Raw genomic sequence first — 27,707 nt, 5'->3', positions numbered from 1 at the left:
TCTCTGTGAGCAGAGACGCTTTGGTGACAGGCTTTGGTGACAGGGAACGATACAGAGGAGAGAGGCTCCAGCCTGTCTGCACACAGCACAGCTCCCGCCCTGAGGGCACGGTTGGGGCAGAGGGAGCCAGTGCCAACCCCGGGGGCCTGCCGGAGGGGGTGACAGATGGTTCATGACTGCGCAGTAGGACCCCTCCTTAAGACCAAGCTCTCAGCTGAGGGGTAGGGGTCAGGAGAAATTACTGGGTGGTGGTTGATATGAACTGTCCTGCTCCCACAGGCTGGCGGGGCCCAGGGAGACTCAGGTTATGCACGATTCACTGTCTCCTTACTCCGATCATTATTTGAAAAATAAACTGCTTCCGTGCTTTTGCAGACCGCAGGAACTCGGCGACCTACAGCTCAAACCAAGCACGTTCCAGGATTTAAGTTGATATACATAGGTGTCTCCTCTTTGTTTGAAGTATTTTTTTAAAATATTTTATTTATTTATTCATGAGAGACAGAGAGAGAGAGAGAGAGAGAGAGAGAGAGAGGCAGAGACAGAGGTAGCGGGAGAAGCAGGCCCCATGCAGGGAGCCCGTGGGACTCGATCCCGAGACCCCAGGATCACACATCAGGCTGAAGGCGGCGCTAAACTGCTGAGCCACCCACGCTGCCCTGTTTGAAGTATTTTTTAAAATGGAACACTGGATCAAACCTAATAAAGCTATTTATCAAATACCACCAGTGAGCAGCTTGAAATCAGACTAGAATAAAGAGTTAGAGGGAATCTGCCACTTTGCCAACACATGTTTTCAGGAGAAACTAAGGATCTTCTTCTGAGTAACAAATAAACAGAGTTTCCCTATAGGTTAAAGGAGAGGTTCTATCAAATTGAAAATGGGGAGTCGGTTCAGACAGATAATCTCCCCCCACCCCCGCCACCTTATATTCACAGCAGTACTTCTAGTGTGCCTCGGTAAAGAAGGATTATCCCAGAGGGAAGAGGGAGAAAACCATGCATTGACCTTCTGTCTTCCCAACATTTACAGGGAAAGATTAGGAACAGAATGAACGTCAGAAGCTGCCCTAATGTCAAATATCAAAATGAAGTGGCTGTCGATTGCAGAAAAACCACTCAGGAATTTAGTAGAGGTGTTTGTCATCAAACCATCTATTAGTTTATACTACACTTACTCTGTTTGAGGGTTTTATTTAAATTCGGGAAGCAGTAAAAACAATCAGAAACAAATCAATGTCTACTTTTAGAGATCCAGATTACTCAAAGCCATCCTACAATACAGCAGGAAACAATGATATTGTGCACTGTCCTCCCTTCTGCCATTACCTCCCCAACCAACCCTCAGTAGCCCTGGGCCTACTGTCTATTTTCCTGGATGTCACTCATCGAAGTAAATCATCATCACTTCTGAAATTGTTCAATGACAGGTAATCAATAGGGAAGCACACATATTGCCTACTGCTACGCTGACAGGCAACACAAGGGAAACAAAGCAGTGAGGTAAGTACAATGAAGTAAGAGAAGTACTTCTAGGAGATAGTGAGAACCTCAGGAATGCACCAACAGGCAAAATTCTACAGAGCAACATCAATAAATTTCAAAAGATTGTTTTTCAAAGATATTCTGACCATATTTCTCCTATTCATCTTAACCTAGGCTGGCCTGCCTTTTGGTTTTTCTTTTTTTCTTTTTTTTTTTCTTTTTTCCTTTTGCACACTCCTCCAGACTACTAACTCCCATAAAGGTGGAAATGTTCCTGAAGTAGATGCGTAGCTTCTCTTGGAGCAAAACATCCTCTATCTGAACACAACATGCAATGCAATTCAAAAATCTGACAATGGACCAGGACTTCTAGGGGAAAAAAAAAAAAAAATGCCCTAACCACAACCACAATATTCAGAAATGGCACTCGAGGTATAAAGCAATTTAAATTTTGCTTCAAGAAGCTTGTGTGGTACAGTCAGCTAAGCATCCAACTCTTGATTTCAGCTCAGGTCATGATCTCATGGTTGTGAGAGAGAGCCCCGTGTCAGACTCAGCACGCAGCACAAAGTCTGCTTGAGATTCTCTCTCCTTCTGCCCCTCCCCCCCACAAAAAATAAAATAAATCTTAAAAAAAATGTTTTTTTTTGCCTAAACCGGCAAGTGCCAAAAACATGGGGGTGATCTGTCACTTTCCCACTTCTCGGCATCTCCTGCCTGCCTTTGGCCGGTCGTACCTCACATCCCTGGAGGCAGAGAGGCTCTCCTTGGCTTTCACCGACTAAAACAGCCTCTCTTTTTGGGTTCCTTATTTCAACTTACATTTCCTGATATTCTGTTAACTGAAAGAAACATTATCAGTTACAAATGGTTTATCACTTTGAAATATCAATATTTAAGAGTATTTGGATTGCAACAAAAATTGACATACAGTGATGATTTATCACCTAACAAATAACTTCATTAAACGGACTCACAGAATCCTGACTGCTCTGCTGCCTCTAGAGCTACAGGTTTATCATGCACATTCGAACCACCACGGTGGCAACAACAGAAAGGATAGATCACAAGCCTGGTTTTTTCATGTCCCTTCAGATAAAGTTTAAATGACTAGAAGAACAAGGATTTTTCACTGTCCTTGCTTGTGTACAGATTCTAAATCAGGAAAGACAATGTTTTCATTAGTTTAAAATGTATTTTCCAGGAAATCCTCTTCCCTTAAATTTGTATAGTACTTTACAGTGTTTAAAACATTTTTCACAGATAACCACCACAACTGATTCTCCCAAACACCTTATTATGAGACAGAAACTCGAAAACCACAATAGGTCAAGTTGAGCCAGCAGTTCACTCTTGCTCCAATGGGATATGCTACACTTTATCATATTAACCACCATCGACATTGCCTTTTCATATTTTTAATCTCTTTATCTCTTTTTGCTGCATATTTAGTAACTTCTTCAATCTATCTCCTAGTTCATTAATTCTCTTTTAATCTATGTCTTACATGCTATTTACCCAAACCATTGATTCTTCATTGAAATAGTTTTTACTTCTAAGAGCTCTGGTCAGTTATTTAAATCTGCCTGTCATTTTTCTATGATTATTAAAATACCATTTCTTTAGCAGAAAGTAAGAAGTGTTGGTTGGCAAAGATATGGAGAAACTGGAGTCCTTGTGCCCTACTGTGGGCACATAAAATGGTGCATCTATCATGGAAAACAGAAAACATGTAAAATAGACTTACCATATGATTTAGCAATCCCACTTCTGGGTAAATCACCCAAAAGAACTGAAAGTGGGGTGATGAAGACAGGTATCTATACTCTTATGTTTACAGCAGCTACGAAGCAGAAGCAACCCAAAAGATCCATCAACAGATAAATGGACAAACAAAACGTGGTGTAGGGATGCCTGGGTTGCTCAGCAGTTGAGCGTGTCTGCCTACAGCTCAGGGCATGATCCTGGGTCCGAGGATCAAGTCCCATATCAGGTTCCCTACGAGGAGTCTGCTTTTCCCTCTGCCTGTGTCTCTGCCTCTGTGTATCTCGAATGAAAGAAAGAAGAAGGAAAGAAAAGAAAGGAAAGAAAGAAAAGAAAGGAAGGAAAAAATGAAATCTTTAAAAAAAAAAAAGTGTGTAAACAATGGAAGTGATTCAGCCTTAAAAAGCAAGTAAATTGGGCAGCCCAGGTGGCTCAGCGATTTAGCACCACCTTCGGCCAGGGGCATGATCCTGGAGACCCGGGATCTAGTCCCACGTCGGGCTCCTGCATGGGGCCTGTGTCTCTGCCTCTCTCTCTGTCTCTCGTGAGTAAATAAAAAAAACCTTAAAAAAAAAAAAAAAAACAAGTAAATTCTGGGCAGCCCCGGTGGCTTAGTGGTTTAGAACGGCCTTCAGCCCAGGGGCATGATCCTGGAGACCCGGATCAAGTCCCACATCAGGCTTCCTGCATGGAGCCTGCTTCTCCCTCTTCCTGTGTCTCTGCCTCTCTGTCTCTCTCTGTTTCTAATAAGTAAATAAAATCTTAAAAAAAAAAAAAAAAAAAAGCAAGCAAATTCTGATACAGGCAACAATGTGAAGATGCTACGCTAAGAGAAATCATTCAGGCACAAACAGGGTCTGACCCCACTTAAATGAGGTACCTAGAGTAGCGAAAGGTGTAGAGACAGAAAGCAGAAAAGTGGCTTTCAGGGGCCGGAGGAGGGAGAAGCCATGGTGAGTGGGTGGGTGCTGGGTACAGGGTGCTCGTGTCCCGGGAGCACCCTGGGATGGTGCACTGGCTGCACCACAGTGTGAATGTATTTAATACTACTGGACTATACGGTTACGATGCTGAATTTTATATTATCTGCATGTTCAACAATTAAAAATCATTTAAAATGTGAGGGGAGAAGACCCTGCACTTCAGAGGAGAGAGACCAGGAAGCAGAGGCTTCCTGCGAGTCCACCTCATTCCTGACTTCCATGTACGTACGTCCCCTCCCTTGCTCCTCTCCTGGACTCCCCCAGGCAGTGAGGTGGAATTAGAAATAAAGTATTAAATAAGGGGCCACCAGCATCACGAGAGCATCACCATCATCCTCACCAAAGGCACAAGGAAGGCACTCGGGCTGAGAGAGCCTACGAGCAGGTGGTTACGTGGGATGGGGCTTCCGTGACCCTACACAGAAGCTGTGATGTGATTACGTACCCTTCGGGCGCCCTGCCAGGAGATGACTAGTCCCTAATCACCCTGGCAATGAGTAGCCCCGACTCAGACACAGAAATGTCTCAACCATGAGCGGACGTCTTCCCCTTCACGTGGTCCATGCCTGGGCCTCAAAAGAAGCTAGCACGCTTCTGCGGACGGCTTGGAGCTGAATGAGCGCCGCTCTAGGAGCAGACGAAAGGTGATGAGTGTTCGCTCCCCGCGTGAAGGGCACCAGCTGCCAGCTGCAGGCCTACATCGGGCATGGTGCTCAGAGGGGCGCGGCCCTGCACCCCCCAAGCAGGGCCAGGCTTCCAGGTTCGCTGGAAAAGACAGCGGCACCAAAGCAGTGGTGTTTAAGAATTTAACGTTTAAATATAATCAGGTTTTATCCTTGTTGGAGGCAAAGTCTGGTTTTGGCAATAAAAAAGGCTTTATCAAGTCTCCATGATGGATGATGTTCAGGCCTCCCTAAAGCATCTGTCACGTCAGCGAAGACTTGACAGGACACTAGAGCTATCCTTTGACGATGGGATGTTCCACCTAAAATGTTCTGGCCAGACTACCGAGGTCATCTCTTCATGACTAGATTAGTCCTTTGCCTGAAGATCAGTTACTAATGACCTAACGTGAACCCTTGGAGAGCCCAAAACCTCTTCTTAAACTAAGAGAATTAACAGGTGACGCCCTCCCATACAACGGTAACTCCCCAAGGCCTCCGCCACGACGCCACCACTACCACCACCACCTTTCCCAGCCCGGCTTTTTTTTAGTCACTCCATTCGCAGGGTGCCCTCTCTGTACTGTACCCTTCCTTAAACCAGTCACTCTCAAAATTAGCCAGGCATCAGAGTCCCCTGGAGAGCTCGGCAAAACACAGCTCGCTGGGCACCTCCCACCCCCAGAGTCAGAGTCGCCACATCTGGTAGGAGACCAAGAGAGCACGTTTCTAACATGTCCCTGGATGAGGCCCGTGCTCCTGCTCCCACCCTCGCTTCGCCACCCCCCTACTTTTCCTCAGCTACCACGCTGGAAATGCTGTCATTCACTTGGAATGCCATCTCCTCAGTAATTCTACTCACATCGTATCAAAACCCCAGTGGTGACCAGTCCAAGGCTCTTCCCCTTCCCCCAGTCCTTGGCTTCTCTGCCCTTATTCCCAAGGAGAGGTCAAAGGACAAGTCAGAGCAAAGGAAAGAGTGGAGGGGAGCGTGTGCCAGGCAACCCGGGTTGGCTTTTCCTCTTTGCTTCCACACCACCAGAAGGGAATGTAGGAGCACAAGCCCTAGCCAACCCTCCCTCTCTTCCTTTACAAAAGCAGATGCTTCCCTGGGGGATCCCAGAAGAAGAGGCAGAGCTGGACCCGGGCAAGAGTCAGCGTTCCTGAGCCCCCTGCCAAACGGCCAAATTACTGTCATCCTAACAGTGGTCCACTTTGATTCCTGACACCTGTCTTCAAACACCAGCCACTTGCCGAAACCTTTCTCCCCCGTGCTCCTGAAAGTCCTACCTTTTCTACCTTGTTTGTAAGTCCTTCTCAATCTGTCTACCCCGTGCCCTACTCTCTTCTGAATTGTACCCAGGAAGTACTCATTAAATATTTACTGAGTTTAATTGAAACATACTTGGAGGTCAGCAAGTGCACGCTGTAGGTGTACCATTAGGAAAGCAAGCGTCGTAGGAGTTCTGTATCAATAGCATTTCGAAATTGGGAAAGTTGTTTCAAATACCACAAGCCCCTAAAAATGTACATCAGGAGAAGGACATTCCGCCACAGACCAGAGGAGCTTTCAGAATCTGTAAATTTCCAAACAACCTATTATTTCCAGGAGCATATTTATAGTACAATGTATTTAGCCCCCTAAAAAATAGTGAAACTAAAATCAACCTTGGGAAATAATACAGAAATTGGACTGATATTGTTGATAATTTTTTTCCTTAGAAGCATGGCCCCTAAGTTCATATTACCCAAAGAGAAATAGAATAGCAATAGTATAGATTGAGTTTTCCTTTAAAGAGAACAAAAGATGGCAACTTACCTTAGAACTAGTTGTAACATCACATCTTCACAATGTAAACCAATGAGAGTTCTAAATAATGCCAGGGACACCACACAGAGCTGGGAAGCAATAAACACACATTCTATTTCAGATATTGGAAGGATAGCTCTACTCCCCACAGATGGAAAATAAATCAGAATTACAAAATAAAATGGCCTCTTTTTTTAGCAGCTTTGATAAAAACATGCTGCTGCCAGAGAGAATGTGTATTAAGGTTTTTAGTTCTCCTACAGGATTTGATTGAAAGCCTATGCCTAGAATTATGCCATTACGCAGAATTACCCTCCTACAAAATGCCTATGCTCTTATTTCCAACTTTTAAAGATCCACATAAACGTGCCCCTAGAACTCTCCAATACACACACACACACACACACACACACACAATCTGCTTGGCACTTATTTTCCCAAGTTATTTTCAAACATGACACAAGACAGGGCTAACAGTAAATCACATATACCCTGGCCAGCCCCCCTCTAGGGCCCTTAGCCCCATGCTGCAGCTCCTTTTGGTGTGTCTCTTGGCTTTGGGGCAAACATTTTCCTTGGTTCCATTTCCAGGAGAGCTGAGGATGTGACAATATACTTTTCTAAAAAGTTCAATCAAAAACAAAAATTCTGGGCAGCCCTGGTGGCTCAGTAGTTTATTGCTGCCTTCAGTACAGGGTGTGATCCTGGAGACCTGGGATCGAGTCCCACGTCGGGCTCCCTGCATGGAGCCTGCTTCTCCCTCTGCCTGTGTCTCTGCCTCTGTGTGTGTGTCTCATGAATAAATAAAATCTTAAAAAAAAAAAAAAAGAATTCTTTCAATATCTAATATCCAAAAAGGAAAGATAAACAGCCAAACAGGCAAGATAACCCAAGGTGTATTGTAAGACCAGTGTGCCCTTTGGGGAATAAGCTTTAATCATTCCATCAGACCACTTAAGTATTTTTTTGCACCAGTGAAGAAGTGCTAGTCTGTCTTCTAGGCAGGATGGACTTAAAACCTGTTCAATGGAATTCAGAATGGTGTCATAATAATAATAGCTACAAGACAAAGGGCGTGGGGATAGAAAAAAGAATATTCATCATTTATTCCCAAAACAAACTCTCCTGAAATTTGTTCTGAGTTATAAAGTCCCTTCCTCTGGAGCTCTCCTTACCCGAAATGGGGTGTTGATTCGGCTCGTGAGAGTATCTAGGATGTGGACATTCTCGTGCTGATGCAAGAGGATAAAACGGAGGAAGATCTCAAGTAGCGCTGGCTCGGAGATACTACGCAGAAAAAGGTCCAGATACGCAGTTGTGGTCATAACCTCCTCCACAGTCACCTGGGACCAACGACAGAGTGAGAACAGGTGAGCATCCTTTCGATGCTGTGATACATGCTTCCCCAAAGGCCCCTGGCCTCACCACAGTGACCCCATCAAGGCAAGGACATGCCAACCACAAGAACACGCTTCAGAGCTTCATCTGAAGCCTATAACCTATTCACATTCCACAATACCTCATGCTGCTTCCGCCCTTTAATTCAGTAAGGGAAAAGCAAAGACATAAAAAAAGCAATTCAAGTGTTCTGACAACTCTAATCATCAAATGCAGTTCAAATACCATAAAGATTTTAGTGTGTAACCACAAAGGGGAAAAAAGAGATAATGGAAAGTATCTACATGGTCGGTAAAGGATTAATTAGAAAGCCCAGTATTTGGTACTTAAAGCATCCAAATTTTAAACATTTTGATAAAGAATATTTTGAGAACTCGTATACACCTGTCCTCCTAAAAGCAAACCATAACACCTCTTGATGAACGGGGATCATCAATTTCCCTACTGTCTGTAGAATAGAAATACCCAAACTGAGATGTATGAAAATCACTAGGTAAACAGTTCCATATCTCAGATTCCAACTCTATCCCCTAGAAATCTTGGAAATCTCCCCTGCCATGAGTGTAATGTACTTGATGCTAAATGAAACAGATGGCGATGTTTTTTGAGGGATGACATCTTCTCTTTCCCAGTTTTTTCACTTCCTTCTTCCCTCCTTCCAAAGCGTTAGCTGTCACTTTATCACACTGTTACTGGTCATTCCTTTTATATTATACTCCTCTCCTCCTCGTTATTGTCTGCCTTCAGAATCTACAAATCAGTTTGGAAATTCTGAGCTCCTGATCTGCCGTGTCAGTATAGATAGGCCCCATGTGGGTACATCTGTATATAAAGGCTTAAATTATATTTATAAACTTTCTTGGTTCCTAGGTATGTTCCAGGTAGAGGGAGGAGTCCAGGTGAGTAAGACCTGACCAAATCAGTTTTGTCTATTTTCTTTATTCTAAGCAGGGCAGGCCTATCCAGTACATGTGAATGGACCCTCTCAGGATCTGTTGACAACTCACTGAGTGACCTAAGCATGGCACGCATCAGAGTACAAGCATCCTCCCCCTCCTGCTTAGCACCCACGCTGCGCGCCCTCAAAGCATTCGACACACACTGTGGCATCCGACCGACTTTAAAGGGCTCTCTGTGGCCCAAATATCACAAAGGAAAGAGGTAAGCCTCAACCACTTGGTAATATATTTCCCAAAGAAGAGTGCCCCTCACAGGCTGCCCCTGCTCCTGAAACCCACTGCTCCTACCCTTGTGTTTCCTGCTCTTCTCCAGACCCACGTTCGTGGCACTCTTACGGCCGTCCTGGGACACACGCTATGGCTTTTTTATTACTCTGGTGCAATGCGCAGAGTTTGGCACACAGGAGGTACTGAATGTAACGTTTCCTGAATAAATGACAGCCCCCAAGGTCCCAGTGATTTACATTTGCCAGAGCTGAGCTTAATCTTTAATTCTTCTCTCTTCTCTGGCCCTCTGTTCTGAGGGCCCCAGAGACTGGGGACATTTTTTATAAAAACCTATAAAATAACTGATGTCACCAACTACAGCCTAAGGGGGAAATGATTCACAACACCACCAAACACACAAGCTCCATTAGCTCACACCTGTTCTGCCACCGCAACCTCAAGGTCCTTTAGCAAAAGAAACTTAATCCAAAATCATGGGTGCAAAGTCTAATTCCCTAACAATCTTGATTGCTAGAAAAAAAGAAGCACTAGTCATTTCAAATGGGCCATGCATGCATGGAGTCTCTGCAATACTGCATTTTCAAGCTTATTTACTGAGCACTGCTGAGCTGACATGTCCTGCAGAATTCCAGGAGCTGCCTTTGCACCAACAATGCACCATCAGCTTTTCCCCCCTTAAGTTACACATGACCTTAATAAGCTCAAAAGCACAGCCATAAACCCTTAAGAATAGAAATCTCAGTCTTTGGGGGCGGACATGAAAGCAGGGCATTAAGCATCTATTGTTTACTACTCTCAGGCTGCATAAATGAAAGATATTATTATTATTATTATTATTATTATTATTAGCAATCAAAGCCTGTCATTTATAAGCTAAGAGGATTTAAGAAAATATTTGGAGGGGCAGCATTTACATAACGTGGTATGAATACCCAAAACCCAATTCTATTAAGCATCGAGTTGCAACCTCTTTATAAATTGAGGTCACACTCACCTCAAGCTAAGATCCAAGGCAAGAAGATCTGGTTCCCTTCCCTTTCTGTCTCTTCCCTCCTCCATATTCAAAGAGCCCTCAGCAGACTTTTATCCCAGAAAATCTTTTCCTGCCCCATTATCTTATTTTTCAGAATCTTCCTCTAATCCCCCAAATAGACAACCTCCTTAACGAGGATGAGACTAGAGCCTAAATGTGATCACTTGAAAGCTAACGCTGAACCACCAGGGGGAAAAGCAGCTCTGCCGCGTGGAATGCAAAACCGAAGCTGCCATTCATGCCCCAAAAAGGAAGGCTTAGCCAAACAGGACAGTAGCATCCTCTTCCTGGTCAGGCTATGAAGGACAATCAGTCGTGGACGTACGTAAGACCTTCTGCCTTCCAGATGACTGTCGCTGTCCATTTCTCTGGTTCTGGAAGGAACTGCAGGTAGCTACCAATTTAGGAAGGAATACCAGGGGAACCCTGGGTGGCACAGTGGTTTAGTGCCTGCCTTTGGCCCAGGGCGCGATCCTGGAGACCCGGGATCGAATCCCACGTCAGGCTCCTGGTGCATGGAGCCTGCTTCTCCCTCTGCCTATGTCTCTGCCTCTCTCTCTGTGACTATCATAAATAAATAAATAATTTTTTTAAAAAGGAAGAAATACCAATAGAAGTAGTAAATGAGGTTCTACTTTACTACCATATAACACACAAGAAAAATTGAAAGATGCTAAAGCCTAGGAATGTGAATTTTCACTAAAGGCAGACCACAATGACAGCAATAACCCAAGGAAAACCCTTTCCCACAAGCAAATAATTATCCTTGACAAGATAAACACAACCAGAATCCATACAATGTATGAGCTGAGACATCCCATGTCTGTGTGTGTGATTTTTCAGCCCCCATTTTAGAAGGAACCGGAGCCCTGACTCGGGGACTTAATTTTACTTTTATCAAGACCAGTTTAGTCGAACCTTTGAAATCAAGCCCTTTTTTCACCCACCTCCTCCACCCTCCACCAGCCCTCACCTGGGTCCCCCTCCGTGCCGAGTGCTTGTGTTTTCAGACTAGAGTCTGACGCCAAAAGGTGGACAGTGAAACCAATTCACTGGTTCACTTGTGGTTTAGACCAGGGTCAAACAGATGATATCAGGGCACGCAGCATGTAGTAGGTACTGTTTTGTAAAACTTGTGTGTGCCTGTTTTGTTTTGTTTTTTTTCAAACTATATGTAATGAGATACATTCCATAGGCATGTGCCTTGTTATCTAGTCAGTAAAAAATACAGATGCACACGCTCAAACGCATAAGGTAAATTTCTGGCCATGTCTTACAGTCAGAACATCTGGAGAGCACTACGGTACACTGCAATAACCAGACAAACCCACAAACCTTTCGGCCATCCTCTCACACCCCCTGGTTCCAGTCACTGGTCCTGCACTCCAGGCTACAGCCCAGCGTGCTCCGGGTCTGCAAGATGTGCATATACAGGTGAGATCAATTCTCTGAATGGGACAGCAGCTGAATTTACGGTCAATCTCCTTTCTATCTTAGCGTAAGAGCTCCAGCCAGGTATTTTTTTTATTAAATCTCAAACTTCTCAGAAATAGACAGAATAGAGTTTGTTTTCCTTTAAAAGGGGGGGGGGGGGATCAGCAGGAAGGGAGGAGTTGATGCCATGTGTCACATTCTGCTGCTGTAATTCAAAACTCTCAAAAATGAAGGCCACAACCAAGTCCAGTCATCATGCCCACAATCGAGGCAGCACATTAACTTAATGCGTAGCGTAGGAGTGAAATTGAGCATATAGACATTCTGACCTTTCTGTAATCAGCTCTAGTTGGGCAATTCCATTTGCATCTAAATTAGCACCAGAGTCCTCCCTGTAATGGCAGGTTTATGTGTATGTCCTGAAAAACAAATTTCCCACCTGCTAATTGTTTTTTTGTGATCCAGTCACATTGGAACAAACAGATGGGTCCTACCTTCTGTCGCTTGGGCAGGTGGCAGGCAGTGGGGTCAGGTGACTGTTGCATCCTCTCCAAGTCAGAAGCCACCTTTCCTTGGCGTTTCCTTCCACATACTAGAGAAAAGTAGCTAAGCAGGGTCTCCCCCAGGTCACCTATGAGCCCTCAGACCCAGCGGCCCTAAGTGGAGGCTGAGGAAACAGACCTGGGCCAAACCCCTCCCAGTGAGAACAGCAGGAAGGAAAGGAACACTGAGGCCGGGTCCTCTGGGACAGGCATGAAGGAGCCTCCACAGGGAACACAGGCTAAGGCCCTGCCTGCTGCTGCCACACAAGCTAGTGGCCGGGCAGGGGGCAGGTCCACCCGAGGGCAGCCAGGGGCAGCAGCCGGGGGTGGGGGAGGGGGGGGCTCCACAGCCATCTTCCTCCCTCCCAGGACACAGAGTGCAAAGAACATTCAAGTACGGAAGGGGAGACAGACAGCCTGCTTCTCAGTGAGCAGTCCCACTGCTTCAGCCAAAAATTCAGGACAGAAGACGTTTGGTGATTCCAAGTCTATAAAGAGTCTGCAGTTGAGAAGTTAGGCTCCCTCCCTCCTGGTCCCTCATGCCTCCCTTCTGCTCCTCCACCCCTAAGCCACACCTGTCACTGACTCTGCCAGAGGCAGGCCAGGGAAGTCAGTGGAGGTGACATCCAAAGTCAGTAAGTTTGGCTACTTTTTCCTAAAATACCTGAAGAAGGAAGAAATTAAAATGCTGGCTATGAGGACATCAGCAACACACCTTAAGGAAAAATGTTAAAAATAAAACCAGTGTCTCCCCTTTACTCTTTTTTTTTTTTGGTGTATCTATAAATACAGTAAATATAATAATCAAATATCAATTCATTCATTAAATATAATACACTTCCTCTTGCCTATCATAATCATAAACCTCTCCAAGGGGCAGTCAGCAAATTATTTCTAAAGCCTCCTTCCTGTGCTGTGTGTGCATAATCTGTATCCTACTACTACATTATAACTTACCTACCATAAACCTACAACCATTGTAACTTACTTATAACTTATCAGCTACAATTAACTTACTGTAGCCTACGACTACCATTATAACTGTAATTCAGCCTATGATCCATTATATTTGAACTTCTTCCGATAGATTTTAGTTACTGAAATACTCCAAATAGCACGTAAAGGTATTTTGACTATTTCAGAGTTTGGTTCTGAAGTCAGAATTAGCAGAAGAACTCTGGGATGTTTCAGCTCAGAAGCAAAGATCTGAAGGGTATCCCCAAGATCGCTCAATCCTTCCCTTGGCTCTTCGCTGGTTGCTTCAGAAAGATTCTTCATGGCTGCAATATGGAATTTTGCATGAACACATCATCGTCATCGTCGGTCAGTCTCCGAGCACCCACTGTGTAATGTATTCTCAGCCTCTTGCTTCAGCACTTGGAGTCCACACAACCTCATGAGGACTGTGCCCAAGCAAAATGACACCTCCTGAAGGAAAGGACCCTGCGGTCCTCTAGGCAGTCACCAGAAGGCTGGAGAAGCAGGCTCAGAGAAGAAGGGGCTCGGCCACTGTGCAGCCAAAACACAGAGAACCCCTCTCCCCTCTTCTGAACTCGGGCAGGGAGGACACTGCCTCCTTTTGCAGCACAGCTCAGCTCTTTCGACCAGAAAGCATTCCTCACTGTAAAGGAAGATTCCACCCCCTGTCATTTAAGCACCTGTGCTCACGTTAAGAGGGGGCCTGGGGGCGGGAGTGATAAGAAAAAGCTCTCTCTCCAAACTCCGCTGTCCTTCCTGTTCAGGGATCCTTGTTTTAAACCCCCGCCTTCCTTCTCTCCCAGGCTAAGTCCATTTCCTTTCTCGGTTTTCTTGATACACTCTCCCATCCTTTAGGATTGCACACTTACTGCAGAAACGACCGTGTCTGACCTACAAGGTGAATTCTCAAAGCACCTGGTACACAAGGCAGGGACTCGGAGGGTAATCAATAAATGTGTCGAGATGGAAATCAGCAGCCTTGGTACTAATAAAAGCACACGGTTTTTATAGCCCACGTTGGGGATGCCTTCATTAGCCAGGTGGTTCAGATTAATTTGACAATGCACGAAAAGAAGAGGATATTTTCCTTTTATAGCAAATAACATTTCATTGAAACTACAGAGCCCAATTCATGCCATGCTCTTGAATTACAGCAACCTCAAAAAGTGATCCATTGGGGAAAAAAGAAATGCTTCCTCGGTTTTCCCCCTAATTTCTCTCCCTGATTAATCAGACAGTACTACTGAATTCTAATGAGACTGACTTTAAAACCCAACAGCAGAGCGGGAATAGTTTGGGCCAGAGTCTCAACCAGCAGCTTCTTTAGAATGAAGTATTTGAGAACAATTATGAGAAGGCCGGCCGCCTCCCTCCTCATTCAATCTGCCTGCTGGGTTAAAGGTATTATTTGGACCAGAGTGTTATACATGGGCCAATTTCCCTAGACACCAAATACTTTTAACAAAGGCAAGCCCTGATGACAAAAGACAGATTTCACTCCTGGCTCATTTGCCATGAGATGGAAAGTCTTCGACACAATGGAAGATTGAGAAAACACACAGGCATCTGCCCAAATGAATTCAATAATTCTAGTCTTTCTGGTCCTTCTTCTCTGTTATCCCCAACCTGCTCATCACCTGGCACTGGATAATCACAGGGTGAGGCACACAGGGGCACACCCTCCCGAGCGATTCTGGCTCTACCTCACCTGAAACGCGAGTCACACATAAGAAAGGGGTGGTGGGGGAGAGCAGGAAAATGTTAGCGTGATGCCAAAGGAAAGTAGGCCAAGAAGGTAAAACAAGCAGACTGTAAATTTCCTTTCTGTTTTCCTTACTTTTTGGTTTTCTTATGAGAACTTGAAACACTTGCAGGGCATTTGTTGCTGATAAATGTTTAATGTTCTCCTAGGATGATGCAGGGAAAGAATACAAGATTCACACCAATCTACAGACCAGACCCTCCTTCCCCTCCCCACGACTGTTTCCAAGACAAATACCTCCTGGCTGCCTTAGATAAGGCGGGGCTTTGCACAAGCTACTTTCTGTGGTTCTCTGCATTGTTGTCGGGAGGGTGGGACCCTTCCTATCTTTCCCTAATTCTGATGCTTAAGAACAGAATCCTCCAGTATAGCATTATCTCCCTTGTGCGCTTGTTGAAATTCAAAAGGAAGAAAGAAAGAAATCTGATTTCCCATTTCAAATCAAAAGTGAACGCAAGCTTCATTTATAACTCTAACTCTCATCTCCTACAGTGGCAGAGAAGTGACATGGACCACAGAGAGCCTCCATGGAAAGGAGGAGGCCTTACAGGATCTTCCCCTGCCTCAGACCCTAAAATCTCACTGTGTGCGTACCCGTGTGCATGCTAAGACAACAAATGCGGTTTAGTCTCCTAACTTCTGGCTCCTCCCAACTCCATCTCTCCGATCCTGCACACCTCCCCTGCCCCCCCATCCCCAGCAGGGCACATTCAATGACAGGTGAAGCCCTACAACTGCCCAGCCTGTGCTTTTTCTGCAGAATAATAACAAAGCTCTAGCTCAGTGTCCACAGAAACTGAATTTTGTTAACACATAAGAAACTGTGAGGTTTGTGGCAGGCACTTCTAATTGTCCCTCGCCCCCAATATTCAATCTCCCTTTCTTCTTCCTTAGGAAGCAACTTTAAATCCATAGCTGAAAAACTCTAGTTCCCTCCTTCCTTTGCATCTGGGTCTGTGCCTGTCTTGGCCAGCCAGTAAGGTGTGAACAGAACTGGTATATGGAATAAAAAAGGGATTATTAAAGGGAGTTTTCTGTTATCTACAGCTAAACCTTATGCAAACTGATACAGTGTTTTCTCTGAAAATAAGATGAGTTGCTTTGTAAGTAAATTGCTACAGCGACCTCCTGCCAGCATTTAGAAAGGCACCTCGCATATACTGGGTGTTCAAAATATATTTGTTGAGTGAATGAATTAATAATGAATGTTTTATACCAAAAGAAAACCATCTAACACTTGCAGCCCAAGGCTAAATACAGTGTCGAGACCAATCTCCTAGCCCATAATCCTCCCAAGCGTGAGAACAGCATTTTTCAAAATTTTCTTAACCAGGACCTATCATCATAAGAACAGTATTTTACAATAACATACAGTATTTACCATTACTAAGTACAATGCACTCTGATATTTTCTATTTTATTGTCTTTTAAGTGCTAATTGCAACCAACCAAACCGAATTTGTGGCTCATTACCATGACAAGACTCAGTGTTTGAAAACTCTTTAAAATATACACACACACACACACACACACACACACATCTGTTCATTTTTCTGTTAATAAATAAGAGCCAACACTAAAATTTGATTTTTTAATAAAAAATCTAAAATATTAAAAATTTCATAGAAAGAAACAGTAGTAGAAAAAAACCAAAACCTTGTGCTTATTTTGTTTGACATTTTTATACAACTGTTAAATACTATTGCTGATGTCTTGGGGTCTCTACGACATAAAGCAAATATTGAATCTGTACTGGGAAAATCTACCTAGGACCCAGCAGGTATTGAGAGCTGGCTAGTTGACCTGTCCTCCTCCTATACCCACTCCTGCTTTCCATTTCATGCTGGCAAATGGTAGTGTCCTCTCTCAGCACCCACCAGGCCTGTCCTTTCTCCAAACTGTCTAGTCTGGGTGGTTAAGTATTTGTGTTGGCTGTTCTTTCTCTTAGCTAATAAGGGAATCAAAAATGCACTTCCTTGCTAAGCTGGAATTCTCAAAGTCTACAGATAATAATTTAAGGAAGCAAAAGGCAGCATGGGGAAGTAGAAAATGGACCGCAGTGGGAATGTAAAACACTTGCATTTTAATCCTTGGAATCTGGTGACCTTGGGCAAGCCAAGCAATCTTTCGGCACCTCAACTGCTCTAGCTATAAAGCAAGCACGGTGCCCTTGACCTGCAATGTAATCCAGCATAGCAAGTTTGCAGGTGTCGGTGAAGGAGGCCAATGAGGAGATGTGGTGAAAGCCTCTGAGAAAAGTGCCTTCCTCCACAGATTTTAGTGAGCACATAAGGTGAGGCTCTACAAGATAATAGAAAAGCACTTTGGAACACTTAGAGGACTCCCTAATGTAAATACAAAGCCACCACATAAGCCTTCTGTGGATAATCTAATGTTAAGGCACTGAAAAAAAATCACCTATTTCATATCCTCTCTTCCCTTTGCAAATATTAAGCTCACAGTCTCTGAATATTTCTTTTCACATCATGAGAGTTAGTGTGCTCAGCTGTGAAATGATGGCATTGAACCAGATGATCTAGCCTCTCAGTTCCAAAACCCTGAGATTCCTGGATTTCACGTCAGGGTCATGAGACAAGACCTAACTTCTGGCCTGTGCCTTGGTATTTTACCTCCCGGCATAACTGATGAGAAACCTCCTCGAATGCGGCGACAAGGGGGCGAGGCACGTGCTTTTGAGACATTTATTCAACCAACTTGCATATCCACTGGGTGCTCTTCGTGTGTGCAGGAAACTAGCAGCTGAGGGTGCGCAGCAGCAGCACAGGCCGCGTCCTGTCCCCGCGGCACGGCCAGCAGTTGGCTGGTGAAACGCACCTGGCACCTGGTGAGCCCGGGGGCTGCACGCGGGAGCTCAGAGACGCGGGAAGTCGCCGTGTGGCCGGGGCAGGGCTTCCGCCCCGACGCGGGCTGGGGCTGGGACTTAACGGGCGAACGCATTCTGCACAGACACGGGGGAAGTAGAAAGAATAATCCAGCAGGAACTCGGTAATAAGAGTAGAGGACAACGAAGGCATCGCTCTGACCTCGGGCCTGCACTTGAGCATCCCAGGGGACGGCAGGTTCACAGGCGGGAGGGGGACAGATCACGACGGGTTTTCAGATACCAGGGAGGTTAGTCTGGATTATCTTCTGCAGGTAACAGGCCCCCATTATGGGCTCTTCAACGTGGCGAGGACACCTAAGCCACCTCTGTTTTTGTGATGTGAATTACTACTTCCAAATCTCTAGAATTTAGGAAGGTTGAATTTCTGCAAACCTGACAGAGAAAGCTGGTCCGAATGTTTCACCCCACACACAGGGTCGCCCAGCAGAGTACCCTGGCCTCTCTGCCTCCCTCACCACCATCTCCCCCAGGACAGGAGGAGTCACTGGTCACTCTGATGAGGCTTGTCCCTTCCTCTCTTTACTTCTGGGAGCCAGACTGCCAGCAGGAAGCACGTGTTCCTCTCTGCTCCTCCCGCCCCAGGTTCCACGGTGTGTCCTGCAAGTCCGCCCAATCCCAGGGGTTGATATTAGGAAATCTTTTTTTTTTTTTTTAAGATTTGTTTTAGAGAGTAAGCACGATCAGGAGACACAGAGGGAAGAGAAGAGAGAAAGGAGAGACCCTCAAGTGGGGCTCGATGCCCAGAGCAGAGCTGGAGGCAGAGCTCGATCTCAAGACCCTGGGACTCTGACCTGAGCCGAAACCAACCTTGGCCTTGGCCTTGGCCACTTAATGGACTGTGCCACCCAGGTGCCATGACCTAGCGCAAACTCACCCACAGGTATAAACCCCATGTTCCAGCATCGCTTTTATGGACAATCAAGGCCCTATTCTGATCTTCTGATTCCCTCACTCGTATTTCTTAACTTGTCAGAACTCAGAAGGGAAGGAAATTCCTTTACACCTCAGTGAGACCAAATGGACTTTTCTGAAACTGCATGACGTCAGCTATGCAGTCAGGTCCACTAATTCGTGTAAATGCTTTAGATTCCAGGGCCAGTGCTTCAGTGAAAAGGCGCTGCACCTCCAGGCACTGCCGACCTATGGCAAATGACACAGGTGACACCACAACAAAGCTATGGCAATACACAGGCAGTCCTAACAGGGAGCAGAAATTCAAAAGAAAAAAATTTTTTTATAGATTTTATTGATTTCTTCATGAGAAACACAGAGAGAGAGGCAGAGACACAGGCAGAGGGAGAAGCAGGCTCCCTGCAGGGAGCCCCATGCGGGACTCGATCCTGCTCCCCCCTGCTCCCGGGATCACACCCTGACCCGAAGTCAGACGCCCAACTGCTGAGCCATCCAGGCATCCCCGGCATCTCCTCTTCTCCGCTTCCCAATGGCCCAGCCCTCTCTGTACATCCGAAGCCCACAAAGCCCCAGGGCAGCAGGTGTGACTGACACTCAAGTAATCCCCATAAACACATCTCCCCCTTCTTCCCTCCTGACCCCCCTTCCACACTGTTTAAAGATCTATATTCTATCCTCTCGGAGGTAAACAAGCAAGCTAGACACAAGATGAATGATCAGTGAAATTAACTCTTCTAGGGAGCAACTACATTTTAAGAGATTAGTATGTGATGAGACTAAATTATCATATGTTGATTAGGTGAGGATGAAAATTCTGAGTACACCTTTCCCAGGGGGGCCTCTGTCAACACCCCCTTACTGTCCCACTCCTCTCAGCCCACTAGAAGGACAACTGGACACACAGGCCATGAGCTTCTTATATCTCAAGTGCCATGTCCAAAGGAGGAAAAAAATGGTTTATTTTTATAATTATCATTCATCATGACTATTATTAATAGTATTTCCAGAAATAGCTACCATTTGCAGAGTCCCAGCCCTGTGTCATGCACAATGGTGCTTCTTATATGTCACTGCAGTTCATTCAATTTGGCCTTGCAAAGTAGGTGTTAGGGTCCTCATTTCAAAGAAAAGTGAGGCCCATAAACTTGCCCCAAAAGTACACAGTAGGTGGCAGAGACCGGATTCACCAGAGATCAGGTCTGCCTCATAACAAATTTCATATTCTTTGTACTATCTTGAGGAGAATTTGAGATAAGAATTCTAACAATTCCTTGGCATTCTTGTCCTCTGCCCTCTGAAAACCGAGCAAAAATACTTTGAAATTGAATAGTTGTGTCAACTACGTGGGCTGATTAAGGTCAAAGACACTATCTCCCATTACAAGAGTTGAGCATTTTGGAGGATTTATACCCTTCCCTGCCTTTTTACCACTCCATCCCTCCTCCAACTAATTCAGTTACATTTCTCAGAAACCAGTAACAGGTCGGGACTCAACTCTAGAAAGCAGCTTCTCCAAAAAACTCACTGAGCATCTTACTCCTGAGAACCACCAAAAGGGCTAAAATTGATCACTGAGCCAGCAGGAGGGGGAGGAAATGCTCTTAAGAGGAAAAAAAAAAAAAAAAAGGATGTAATATGAAACACCAATTTTCCTACTATCACTGGACACCTGCCAACAACACAGAATCAACGCCTAAGACGAGGCCAATTATAATACTACATTAAACTGCCACTCACAAAAGCATTAACCTCTGGCCCTCACTGTTCCTCGCTATCCCAGAAAGTACCATTCCTCAGATCTCGGTCAGACACCAAAGCTGACTCCACCAGCAACAACCAGGGATGGAGAAATGGAATCTTTTAGACGTAGTGATGACCTCATTACAATCCCAATGCAGGACAACTTCTGGTCCCAAGGAGAACAATGGTTTTCAGATACAGATCTCCAGTGTTCAACTTGACTTGGAATCCAATGATTCAAACACATTTTCAAGGACATCATACAGCAGTGGTCCTCCACCCTGAATCTATGTGAGAATCATCACCTGGGGAGCTTTTAAGAAAAACCCAAGTTCACCCTTCATCTGGGTCTAAATAAATCAGAATCTCCAGAGGTGGGACCAGGCCTCCCTTGTTGATTCTGATGTGCATCAGGGTGAGGACCACTGTCCCAAGGATGCCTTATACTACGTTGGTGCTAAGATGCCATTTAAGACATTTCAGCTGATGGAGTAACAAAAGTAAAATCAAAATAAAACAAAAACAAATAAAATCAGCAACAAAAAAACACCAGGTTTTTGCTGAGCAGTACTCTGTAAATATAAGGATAACAATCACATTCTTTCCTAAGCAAACTCAGGCCCAGGAGGTAAGTGAGCATTTCAGATCACAGGGCAAGTCAGCGGTGAGACCCTCACCCTGTGTCACCCACACAGTCACCAAATTATCCTGTTTGGTCGATGCTATCTTCTGCCACTGGCCACATGAAGTAAGTACTGTGCAAAGCTTGAGAAAAGATTTAAGACTTCTTAGAGGAAACAAAGGAGTAATTTGGAATCTTCCAAAAACTTCCATTATCCTACTGGATAGAATATTGTACATTACTAAATTTGTTAACTGTCCAAATGAGTACTAGAGAATTTCCCAAGAATAAAAGCAGGATTTAACTAATTCCCAACTATTATGGGAAGACCCATTCTAGAAGAGTTAATGTTTTGAATTAATAAGGAGAAGAATCCAAGCACCAGTTGGGAAAAAAAACAAAAACAGCTGATAAAATGCCCACTTCCTTACCCTCCCTCCACCATTAAAAAAAGGAAGCAGCAGCATGGTCAATAGCATGGCCTACTTTTAGCACTGTGAGGTACACAGCGATCCTAACATCATTCTGGGCTGCTAACCTCACTCATGATATGAACAAAGGGCTCCATGTGAGAGTCTGCAGATTAGCTAAAAATATTGTTCCTCTCTTCCTCTTAAAGTAGGGCCACCAAAAAATTAAACCCGAGAGCCTCTTCTTAGATCCACTAGATGGTGCAAGCTCTCCTTTTAGAGCAGACTTACCCGGAGGAGAAACTCAAGCAGGACATCAAAAATGAACATGGGTGTCCCCAAGCAGCCCCTGATTACATAGGAGCCTTGAGAAAAAGGGGATTTGCTCTCAAAGAAAATCTATCTTGCAATTAACAAAAACATACGGAGAATTTTTTCTACATTCTGCACTGGGAGCTCAGGAGTTAATTTACGCCAAGGAAGGAATCATGGAACTAAGATTTACTTCCAAGGGGGATAATGGAAAGAGATGATGATACTGAAGTTTCTAGACCTGCAGTTCTGGGTTTGGTCCAAGCTCGGCCAGTAATCAGCTGTGTCAGCCTGAGCAAGTCATTTAACCTCTCTGGTCTTCGATGTCTTTATCTGAAAAATGAGGATTTGGGACTAGACAATCTCTGGAATTATATCTCGTACTAAATTCTATGAGCATACGGAGCATACTATGTTCCTATCTCCAATACAATCTCTCTCCACTTAGATTTGGGAAGAACTTCACACACAAAGAATATGCCTCATGAAATCCATCCAGTCTGTGAAATTAGTTTCAACTGAGGTGTTCTTATTAATTCGTTTACTGACAGATATTTTTAGAATGCCTACTGGGTGCCAAGCACTGGGCTGATATCTGTGCCAGGGAATAAGGACATGGAACAAAGGAGCTCTTCACCTTTGCTCCACATAGACCTCCTCTATAAAATTGAAATCTAACACATTTCAAAGCCATAAACTTCATAAATTCTAACAGAGAGAATGCTATCTTCAATGAAAAAAACGAGACAGCTAAATCTACTAGTTCCTATTAAAGCAGGTATCATAAATGTAAATTTCACACATGCTTACCCAGAGAGTTGAATGTCTTGATAAATAACCATGAAAATGATATATTGCCAATTATTTTTAACTTGATAGATATCTCCTAGGCAACTCAAGCCAAAAACAATAAAGAAAATTTCTCCCATTACGGACAATATCATTTCTAGTTGTGGAGAGTACATTTTAAATATGAACCTGAGAGCCATCACTGATTCTTGAGTAATATTTTTTATTCATTTTCCTTCTGCTTCTTTCTAGAAAATTCCATATCTTCCTTTATATTGTTCCAGCAATATCTGTCTCAAATCTGGTCATTTCCATCATGGACTTCCACAACAAAGAAGAGAGATCTCACGTTCAGCAAAAGCCACATTTAGCCAACTCTGAACACCCTCTCCCTCAAGCACCTCACTCTTTTTCCACTCCATGCCACCCTAGAGCATCAGCTGTCAGCCAAACAATTCATCAACCTGATGAGACCCCCAACAACTCCTGCTACTTAATCTCTCCTTACCTGTCTCCTCCCTCTTCCTTCCTCACATTCGCTCCAAACACATATCACTACCTAGTCACCATATCTATGTTCACACATTCACTTACTCAAAAAAACAGCAAAATACCTGTACAGACAAGGCAGTGTGCTAGATACGCTGCTGTAATATTCATATAATAAATGGACATATAAATAAATACATATAGTCTCTACTCTCGTGAAGTCTGTCACCTGGGAGGAGAGGTAAGACACAGTAAACCCATGACCACACAAGGTAACCTTTAAGTGCCACATGAGTGATACCAACAAGATTCCAAAGATGTGAAGAGTGATCGCCTAGGCCTGGCTTGATCAGGAAGGCTTTTGGAAGGAGATGGCATGTGGTTGGGACATTGGAGGATGAGAAAAATCTAGATAAGTACAGGTGGAAGAGAAAGGCATCTCAAGCAGAGGAAAGGCATAAGCACAGGCAATAACTGGAAATCCAGTTCATACTCGATGTACAGGACATAGTCCAAGATGGGTGGAGTCATCAGTCTATGGAGAGGGAGACGAGAGGAAGTTCAGGGTTAGCCTGGGAAAAGATTCAAATAGCTGGGCTCTATGAAATCTAGCCTCGGAGTAATTTTTCCTAGTACTTTGATGCCTATGGCTCTCTACCTATTCCCTCCTGGAAATATGCCACATTTTATAATTTACAAATTAATGAAAGATTTACCTGGTGATCTAAAACTATGGTTCTCCAAAAAGTGAATAAGAACTAAAAAAGTAATAACAACTAACACATACAAAGCACTAACTCTGTGCCAGGCAACACTGTAAAATATCAACTCATTTAATCCCCACAGGTCCTGTCAGATAAGCAATATTAAGTCATCCCCATTTTACAAAGGAGGAAACCAGCTCAGGGAAGTCAAAAGTGCCGTCCAAGGGCACAGAGCTAGCAGGTGGTGGAGCTGGGTTATCTACCCTGGCAGCCTAACTCTAGAGCTCACAGCGTATTAAATCCTTCGCAAAGAACTTTTTCACTGGATATCACTATCTCTAGGTTTATTTTAATGAATAAATGTGCCTTCCTCTTTGCTCTCTATTTTAAGTCTGTTTACTCTGGCCAGCGTTTTTGTTTTTTTGTTTTTTTTGGTTTTTTTGTTTTTTGTTTTTTTGTTTTGTTTTCGTATGCATCAGACACAGAATTATAAAGACACGTACGTATGCCCCCAAGACACCATGAGGATGGCTTTGGGCCATGGGATCCATGGCCAGTTCACTAGTAGCTCTGTGAATATGCAAAACAAGAGGAAAGATTTGGGTTTCTATCTACCTAACAGTATGCCTTAGTCTCAGCTTACCATGTGACCTACCTGGAGCCTCCACATCTACAAAATTTTCAAGGATACAGTGGTTCCACAGGCTGGAAACCTAGCACTAGACCTTAGATATTAATTATAAGATTTTCTTCTGAAAAAAAAGAAAAGCGAATGTTCCAATAGCTTCTATTATAGTCTATTTCTACATTCTCAGAGGCTTTCCACAATAAATACTAGACATTTCATTATGTTCCACAGTTGTTCCACAAGGGAGATCTCTGGGATAAACAATCTATTCTCTTAGGCTTTTCTATATATGGATGAAGGGAAAAGTATATTTGTATACGGATCTAAACGCCTGTGCGCATCATCTTTCCACTTAATAACCTGGAATACGGGAAGTGAAAAAAAGTAATAATGGTTACAGTGAAATGAAGAAAATCTGCCAACCCCCTCTCAAATGTGTAACCTGTAGTTACAAGGAGTACTCACTTCCCCTTTCTGCCCACAGCCCCAAGGTGTCTGGGGGGACCCAGTCGGCAGTACAACGATGACACTTTACAATATACTCTGATAATACATGACACCAGTGTGTGGCCAGTTTTCCTACTGCCAGGCTGACATTTCCACTGTGAAGGAGTTTTTGTGGTACTGACATCACTGTACACATATCTTCATAGTATTACCCTGGAGAGCAGAGTTGATTTCACAGTATAAGTTACGGCACTTATCCAGCATCCTGAACTACGGGAGGGACTTCTCACAAACACTAGACACACACCAGGGAGCAGAAAAGCATCCTTAGAACCAAAACATAAGAACTCAACAACATCCTTTCCTCCTACTCACCTTTAAATGCTACTACTAAGTTTGTAAATGATGCAAGTATTTTGACTTACGCTATCTGCCTCGATGGCTAAAATAGCACCAGAAGGATGTAGGTAGACCATATCCCCTTTCTAATGCCCTCCTCATTTGGGAAAGGCTTCATGGCTTCCCAAAGCACTGTAGAGACCTCCTCATCTGATGCTCACCAGTCCTGGAAGGCTCACAACATGGGGATTACCATGGATGAAAAAACTGTATCCTTAACCAGGGGAAGCACCTTGAGATCATACATAAAACTGGGACCCATGTCTTCTGAATCCTAGCCCAGTGAAGGAGCATCAGTAGCCAATGGGCCAGCAGAAGAGCAGAGATTCGTACAGTCACCCAGTGTGGTCCATTGAGCATCTGGCTGCTGGCAAACAGGGAAAGCGTCAGCCCCATCTATTAAATCAGATCCTGCTACTCTGGAGTTGGAGAGTAAGAAGTTCCCAGGTGACTGCCTTTGCACATTTAAGCTTGGGAACCTCTGGCACTGAGAATCAGAAAAAGCAGGAAAAAAATTCTAGGTACAACTGTGTTGGCATCACATTCTGAGGGAAATAAGGAAAGGGTAAATCGAAGGTCGGCTGTCAATGAGATGAGATGAAAACGTGTGAAGGGACAATAAGCATATTATCTAAAATCAAGATACCAGTGACTAAAAATGGTACCAGATTCACTGTCCAGTATCACAGTGGCATGTGAAGGATGTCTCATTTCAGAGATCCAGCTGGTTGAGTTAACAGGTGATACGTGTTTAGTACTAAGTGCCAGAGACAATAAGCACTTTAAATGCAATGCCGCACTTACTCTTCCCAAGAGCCCAATAAGGTAGGTACTGTTTTATCCATACCTAATATGTACACACAGACGAAGGTACTTGCCACCGTCACATTGCTAATTAAAGAGCAAAGAGCCAGATCTCAAACTAAGGTCTCTCTGGCCTCAAAACCCATTTTTTGGTAGGTCAAGCTAGACTGCTTCCCCGAATTGTATTAACCAAATATAATGCATTAATTGAATGAAATAGATGGCACACACTCACCTTCAGTGTTCAATTAACAAATCAAGTATTTCCAAATCAAAGCCTCTTGTAAGTGTCACTGAAATCTTCCAGGCCTATTTAATGGCTGCTTCTCGTTGGATAGAGCAATTAGTAACTGAGGCTATCTGCAGCGGGCCTGCTTAACGGGATTTCTTCAATCCACGTTCCATGGCACTACTGCCGATCCGTGTCACATAGCTGCAGGCCCACGACACGATGGGCCTTTTTAATTACCTCATTCAACTGCCACTCCTGAGAGACCACAGTGATCCCTACATCTGGCCTCTCGGCTTCCGCGGTTCTCTTCTGTTTAACTTCAGGGTGACTGAGGAGACAGAAGGATTGTCCGGGCCCCTGCCACTGCCATCCCAGTCACAACGGGATCTCCAGCATTAGGCAGAGACCACAACACTATAATACAAGCTTGAGATGGCACCAGGTGCATCAGGCTCTCCTGCTGAGCTCAAGCATCCGCAGACCACGGCTTCCCCAGCTGCCAGATGGCCCTAAAGGGAATACCTACCTGCCTCCCTGCCCTGAAGTCACTGGAGCCTGCCTCAGGCTGTGAGGCAAGAGTGGCAGCTTCTAGGAGTGACCTCATTTCTCTACGACATCCCTGAGACCCCCCACTTTATACCAGACCGGCGGTGTGTGGGCCAGGTGAGCACACAGGTATGCTTTCGGCATGGTGGAGGACAGAACCATTTTAAGTAACTGGTTTACTTCGGACACGGTACGAAACAAAGTTCCATATGAATAGGTACAGCTCAACATCATTAAAAGAGGGGGAATAAGAAGCTAGGGGGAAAAAACGGCAGGGGGCAGGGGGGGCAGGATAATATTCCAGAGCCATTAGGGATTGGATACTTGGGTCAATAATGTAGAGAATGGGTTTTAAAAAGCAAATTACTGAACTGCATAAGTAGAAATATGACATGGAGAGACCAAAATATTATCCCACTACAGGTTTTCATATGGTTCACCCCAGAGCTGGAGCCTAATTCGGAGCTCCATAACCCCAGAAAAACTATAAAAGACTTAGCAAGGGACCACCAAATCTGAAAAATAAAAATCTCAAAATCCAGGGCCAAGAGGGCACCCTAACTCCATGCTTCTGATTCTTTTTTCCAATTTTCCACTGAAAGGAACAGCCTGATCAGCGAAGTTTTATTAGCATTACTGGAACCAGACATAAAACTTCAAGGTGTTTTCCATCAGGAAGTGATGCAGATGACAGCAAAGTGACGTGCCGGGCATCCAGGAAGGCAACGGG

At 44.4% G+C, this 27,707-nt stretch overlaps 1 protein-coding gene across 1 annotated transcript in view; it reads right to left on the bottom strand.

Moving 5' to 3' along the window:
• FHIP1A (FHF complex subunit HOOK interacting protein 1A) overlaps positions 1 to 27,707 on the bottom strand; it is a 230,711-nt gene that overhangs the window by 26,902 nt on the left and 176,102 nt on the right. The window contains exons 8-9 of the mRNA XM_072724824.1: positions 7,880 to 8,047; positions 6,714 to 6,793 (exon numbers count right to left, since the gene is read on the bottom strand). Of these exons, the coding sequence (XP_072580925.1) occupies positions 6,714 to 6,793; positions 7,880 to 8,047 (248 nt within the window). The remainder of the gene's footprint in view (positions 1 to 6,713; positions 6,794 to 7,879; positions 8,048 to 27,707) is intronic.

This window comes from Vulpes vulpes, chromosome 10 (genome assembly GCF_048418805.1).
Source record: "Vulpes vulpes isolate BD-2025 chromosome 10, VulVul3, whole genome shotgun sequence".
In the NCBI taxonomy this organism is placed as follows: domain Eukaryota; kingdom Metazoa; phylum Chordata; class Mammalia; order Carnivora; family Canidae; genus Vulpes; species Vulpes vulpes.
This window is presented reverse-complemented; position numbering and strand designations above follow the sequence as displayed.